The 6,736-nt window shown below is 37.6% G+C and overlaps 1 protein-coding gene across 1 annotated transcript; it reads right to left on the reverse strand.

The window, feature by feature from the left end:
• Positions 1-291: 291 nt before the first annotated feature.
• LOC137819101 (receptor protein kinase-like protein ZAR1) lies at positions 292-4,873 on the reverse strand. The gene is made up of 2 exons (XM_068622842.1): positions 3,050-4,873; positions 292-1,247 (listed from the first exon to the last, which is right to left on the reverse strand). Exons 1-2 carry the CDS (start codon positions 4,554-4,556, stop codon positions 613-615), a joined length of 2,142 nt encoding a protein of 713 aa, XP_068478943.1. The 5' UTR covers positions 4,557-4,873; the 3' UTR covers positions 292-612.
• Positions 4,874-6,736: the final 1,863 nt, after the last annotated feature.

The following is a 6,736-nucleotide window of genomic DNA, read 5'->3' on the forward strand; positions in this document are numbered from 1 at the left end:
ACACTTAAGCAAGCCACTGTATTACTCGACAAGCGAAGGTGACTTCCCATGAGTAGGCATGGTGGGAATTAAAGGCGTAAGTGTGGCAGGCAATCGAAGAAAAATGCTGAAATCCAATCCAAAACATGAAACATACAAAGATAGTGAGGGTTACTAAATTTTGTTCTCATCTCGATCAGCCACGATACCAATAATTCCCTTCCCTAGCCCAAAACTGTTACAGCAGTAAATGCACATTATGACTCTGAACTAACTTCCAAACTCCAATGATAATGCAAGACGTTGGGGGTATTGAAATAACATTTTGGAGGAAAAGAGATAAGAATGAAAATTAAAATATCTAACAATTTCCTGAAACAAAAAATAATAAAATGAGAATGAGATGTAAGCGATAATTACAGCTCTCCAAAAATCCATTGATTTCAGAAAACAAATTTAAAAGGGGCTTGTCCAAGATGGAAGGAACAGATTTGCAGCACCATGTTGATGCCAAGCATATAACCTTCTGAGTTACCACAGAAATGCATTGTTAGATTGAAGTCCGTCTTTTCTTTTGAGTAAATTCCCGTCTCAGGCTGAGTCCTAGAGCTGGCACACTGCCAAGTTTGAACGTTAACTTCCAATCTTATCAAGATTTTCAGAGACAGTTTTCATCCTTGGCCGAACCTCAGGGTCTCCTTCAGTGCAAGCCAAAGCTACATGAAACACCGCCAGCACCTCTTTCTTAACACGCACTTCTTGGAGCAGCGATGGATCAACCATCTCAGATAACGGGCTTTCTTGATCGAACCCTTTCCTCACCCACCTTACCAAGTCAGGGACTTCCATGGAAGTTGATGTGGTAGGAGATGATTCTGGTGACCTCCCAGTTAGTATTTCAAGCAACACAACTCCAAATGAGTACACGTCCCATTTCTGGGTGGGCCTGCAGCCAGGGACACCAGCCTCAGGGGCTTTGTAATTGTTGGTTCTCTCTTTCTGTGAAGACTTCATGTAAGGAAGAGCTCCACCCATGAATCCACCGGTGGAGGGGTTGTTGCCGGTGATGCTGATCAGACGGTTTAGGCCGAAGTCGGAAATGTAGGGTTGGAAGTTGTTGTCAAGTAGGATGTTGGAGGGTTTGATGTCAGCATGGACGAACTTTCTTGGACTGCATTCGTGGAGATACGCCAAGCCCCTCGCTGTTCCTTTTGCGATTTTCAGCCTGGTGGACCATGAAAGATTTGTAGATGGTTGCCCATTTCTCCCTGCAGCACAGTCAAATTGAGTGCAGTGTAAAGCATTAACTTTAGTAATGGAGAAATTATTCGTAACATTTAGTACAGAATGCAAATGCAGATAATGATATAGAGTACCTTTTGTTGCAACTACAAATTTATGTTGACTTTAACAAGACACGACACTTTCATTCACTGATTAACAAACACATTTTATTGACTAAAAAATTTACCGCAGTATACGAGCGAGTATAAGTTGGTAAGAAGTGGAACAGTTTTCTGATTTTAATTTATGCCAACTATAAAGAACGTGTTTGATGAGTGTATTACAGAATGTAATCCTAGTATATTTCCTTCTAATGATATTATGCCCGAGACAGAGGTGCGGTGGAAGCAAGGAAAATGTAAGAAACCAATTCTAGTGGGACAGATGTAGAGACTATGCTTCATAATGGAGAAAGTTTAACCTAAAAGTTAAATCAAACAAATCAAGAAACAAAAAGAACCCATTTTCAAAAAGAAGTTCTACTTTTTTCCGGAATGGAAGTCACAAACGTGAGTGCTCCCTTCTTTTTGGCCTACAAACTTAAGATATTTAAAAGGAAACTAGTTTTTCAAACATTTGGATTTAGTGAGTAACAAAAGAAAGGGAACAAAAGGAGATCAAATCCATGTACTCAAAAGTCTTGGGAAAGAAGGAAAGCAAAGATTTTAAAGGCAAAGAACATTGCAGTTGAGAAGGAAAGAGGATTGGAAGAGTGAAACTTCAACTTTGATAAACAAGTTTTGTTTTGTTAGTGATTAAACCTCAGACAACAGGGTTTTGGTCCCCACCAAGAGAGTGCGTCTTGCCATCTCATCTCCCAGACACATGCTGAACGAACGGAGTTGTCTTTAGTTCTAGGCTTTTAGCAGGTGGCATATCACCCCAACGTCATCGACGACACAACAGACAAAGTGTCCAAATCCAATTTCCCTCTAACTTTCTAAGCAAGGATATCTAATATAGTTGCTCTTGCTCAGTCTCTTTTCAGTACATAACTTGAGACGAGTTTCAACTCATTCTTTTGGTCATAATACGAATCACATTCCGAACAAACACAAATAATCTGCAGCCAGTATAGTGAAAATCCATGTTTTTTTTTCTCATAGAAGATTTCTTTAAGAAAACTTTCTATCTTTATAGCTACCAATTTTTTTAAAATATAACTCAAATATAAAATTACTAATACTTACTATCTCATGAAAAAAGTTGTGATGAATTATACAAATTCATTTCACGAGTCATAATATAATGAGTATATATATTTTGAGAAATGAATGTAGAGTATATACCATATAGAAATGTAAGAGATTTCAAAAAAAGAAAAAGTTGCACAGAACTCAAGTCCTACTTAATAAATCCCAGCACGAGCACCAGCTTAAACTATACTGATAAATAAACTTTCCCTTTAAGCAAAGAAATTAAGACTAATTTACAAGTCACATGGACAATAAAGTACAAAACTACTATATGTGTATGTGATGGCTTCCGTTATTATATTATTAATCCATCACTCATTCAGTCATGATTAGTCATTTTTAACCCTTAGAGGTCATGCATGAAGTTCAAAATACCCACCAACCATTAATTAATGTTTTGTCTCTTTAAACCTTCTCTCTGTTCTCTATCAATATCACTCCGATTCAGATCACTTCAATTCAATGCATGAACAAAATAACCCAAAACATCAATTAAATGCATCAATAGAACAACCCAAAACAGTCTAACAAAAAAAGTGAAACAAACCGAAAGAACTAACCCCTAAATGAAACAAACCCAGAGAACTAACCTCTAAGGGCATGTGTCAGATTGCCATTGGAGATGAAATCACTGATGAGAAGTTTCTCATCATGTGCCCAATAGTAAGCCCTCAACCTTACAACATTAGGGTGCTTGACCTTCCCAATGGCCATAACCTCTGCAGCAAACTCCTTATACCTCTGTTCCCCTCCCTCCCCCAGCCTCCTTACAGCCACAGGCACCCCATTCCCCAACACCACCTTATACACAATCCCCAACCCACTCTTCCCCAACACATAAGCAGAGGCCCTCAACAACTCATCAAGTTCAAAACTCAATCCCTTATCAATCCTCACCAATTCCCCTTCCCCCTCACCCTCTCCCTCAGCCCCCTCCACCTCATAATCTTCATCATCATCACTTTTGTCCCCAGTAACACATGGGAATCCACCACACACACACACACTCCCTTTCTCTTCGCCAAACTTTCTTCTCCTAATGCAACTACAACCATTCTCATTATCTTTGTTCTTCCAATAGACATAAACAATCACAAGCCCAATGAAGGCCACAACAGCAGCATCAGCCGCGGAGATCAAAATAATTAAACCGGGGCTCAACCCCTTTGGCCGGTTAACCGGTTTGTTTTGATCCGAACCAGGAGAAAAATCCCGGTCGGAACCGGAACATGATTTTCTAAGAGGAAACCCACATAGGTTAGGATTTCCAAGGAACGCCGTGGGACCTTGGTTTGAAAACGACCCCGTTTGGGGAATTTCGCCGCTGAGATTGTTGCTTTTGAAATCGAAGCTCACCGTCGCCGGTAATTTTCCCAGCGACGCCGGAATCTTACCGGAGAGATGGTTGAAGGAGAGGTTGAGCGTGCCAGAGAGGGAAACTAGGGTTCCGATTTCGTCAGGGATTGAACCGGTTAACTCGTTCGCGGAGAGGTCGAGTTGGAGGAGGTTCTGAAGTTCCGGCCACACACCGGCGGGAATCTCGCCCGAGAATCTGTTGCCGGCGACGATGAGGCGCTGGAGGTTCTTGCAGTTTCCGAGGTGGTCGGGGATGTGGCCGGAGAATGCGTTTTCGGAGAGGTCGAGATTTTGGAGGCGCGGTAGGGTACAGAGGGACCGGGGTATGGGGCCGGAGAGGTTGTTGCGGTGGAGGAACAGGCTGTGGAGTGCGGTGGCGTTGCCGAGCTGCGCCGGGAGGACGCCGGAGAAGGCATTGTCGTGGAGGTTGAGTCGGCGGAGGAACCGCAGCGTGCCGAGCTCCGATGGAAGGTAGCCGGAGATGAATTTTCCGGCGAGGGAGATTCCTACCACGCGGGGATCCTCCTCGCCGGAGATATTGGCACAAACGATTCCTGACCAGGCGCAGGGCGTGACGTCGCCGTCGTTCCAGTCGGAGAAGGCGGAGGAGGGCTGGTCGACGGCGGACTTTAGAGCGAGAAGCGCGAGGCCGTCAGAGGAGAGAGAAAGCGCGGGAATGAAACTGAACAAAACTTGGAATATGAGAAGCAGAAAGTCAAAGAGAAACAGAGAATGTGGCATGTTTGTTTTAAAGAGAATGGTGATGGGAACGACGCCGTTTTGGAAGAGGAATGTAAGAACCGAGGACGATGGCGTATGGTGTTGTTGTGAGAGAGATGAGTGTGTGAAATGGTTGTGTTATGTTCTATGTTGGTTGTTTATGAGAGAATGGGAAAGATGGGTTGGTGCATTTATGAGAAGAAGGGTTTGTTTTTAATTTGGTGGGGTCTATCTCCCGCCAAAACATTTGTGTGAGACTTCCTAACCGAAGGCTGGAAGAGACAAAGAGTGAAGTGTAATGTAAGAAAAACAAGACAGAGAAAGAATAGAATGTTTTTTGTTTTTGTTCTTCTTCTTCTTCGCTTCGTTTCACGCATGCAATGCAACTTCAAATCATACTTCACTTTGTCTTATTACTTCTTCATTTTCTTTTCACAGTTTACGCTGGTTTTTCCTTTCTTATGTAAGATTGTCCAAATGGGTACATGTAATTTTATGTTTAAGAGCTTCTGCACTATGAAGATGCATAGTGGGTTTTCTACTTCATGGTCACTATATAGTTTTTTATATTATCATATTATTTTACTATTTAAGCAACTATAAAAATCATCACTCAACATTATGTCTTGTTTGGTTTAGTGGAGGCAGTTTAGGAAATTGAAGCAGCGTGTTTAATAGAGGAAAAAAAATGAAGAAATCATTTTATAAAATATATTCATTATTTTATTCTATTTTACTTATTTTTACTCATCTTTCCATTAGGGAGCATAGCATGTCAAAATGAGTACATGGGATAGTTATATTTTATTTCTCTTATCTAATCATATATTTTTATTACCAGCCCTTTACATTTATAAATTACAATATTTAATTTTTTTAAAAATATAAACTCAAATAAAAAAGTTTAAGATATAATCTAAATAGAATTACTTTATTAAATGTTAGAATAAATAAAACTATTTTTTCTAAAAAAAAAAGCAAATTCAAATAACTTGTATTATGAATTATATGTTTCAATAAAATTAATATTTTTAAAGTACTTTAATTCCATAAATATAAATATATAAGATAATTCTAAAAAAATATTATTAATGTTTTTTCATTAATAAATTTATTTTTACTTGATTATAAAAAATGTTGAGATAAAAATCACAAATAATAATGAGTAGTATATATTTGCCGATATAAATATCATAATATACTCTAACCCATTAATAAGACGTAACTAAATTACTTGTTGGCAATGGAAGTGTTTTTTTTTGTATGGTTCTTATTCTCAATCTCTCCTTAACTATGATCAAATTACATAATATTAAAATAGTTTTTCTCTATTTTTCATTTGTAATTTATTTCTATTTTAGGAGGTAGCTGAAAAATCACTTTATTTTTTAACGTATTTTTTGTTTATCTTTTATTTATTCTGTTTCTCTTTTCAAATCGAAACAGGACATTAAAGTTTTTCAAATGAGTCTCACAATTTACTTTAAAAGGCTTTTCATAATGTATGAAAGAACAAGTACGAAAGCTGCTTAATCGAGCAAATCATTACTTCTTCAATTGCTCTCTAACAACTGCACAAATTTTACATACGTTGCGAATTTGAAAAATAAAAAAGTGGAGGCTACTGCCGTTAAAAATGCCCCCACAAATGCATTTTGAAAATGGCATTAATTAAGGGTTTCACGACAAAATAATTACGTCTTTAAATTGAAACCTGGCTAGCAGATTGTTTATAAAATTAGATTGGAAATTATAAATAATAAATATTTTTCGTTTTAAAAATTAATTTTTAATTTTTTAATTTCCGCTTTAATTAAATGAAAAATATCATTATTTATTTTTCGTATCTATTTTTCTTTTCTCTTCTACAAAAATCACAATATAGTACTACTAGTAGTTCCGAACCACGTGGTGGACATGAATATTACATCAACTAGTTTACAATGAATTGTATATTAAATAAAAAATAGTATTACAATTTAGAAGGTCAAATATTTTGTCAAGTATGCATTACGAGCTCATTTTTAAGATGAATAATGTTTTCATGTTTGTTTACTTTATTTTCAATAAAATAGTATTATTGGATCATAATTTTCCCAAGAAAAAAAGGCTTTGTATATAAATCCCACTGTTTTCTGTGAATTCATTATTTAATTTATATTTTTATTTGTTTTCACTACTCTCTCGTTCATATAGAAGGG

This window comes from Phaseolus vulgaris, chromosome 10, assembly GCF_000499845.2.
Source record: "Phaseolus vulgaris cultivar G19833 chromosome 10, P. vulgaris v2.0, whole genome shotgun sequence".
NCBI classification, from domain to species: domain Eukaryota; kingdom Viridiplantae; phylum Streptophyta; class Magnoliopsida; order Fabales; family Fabaceae; genus Phaseolus; species Phaseolus vulgaris.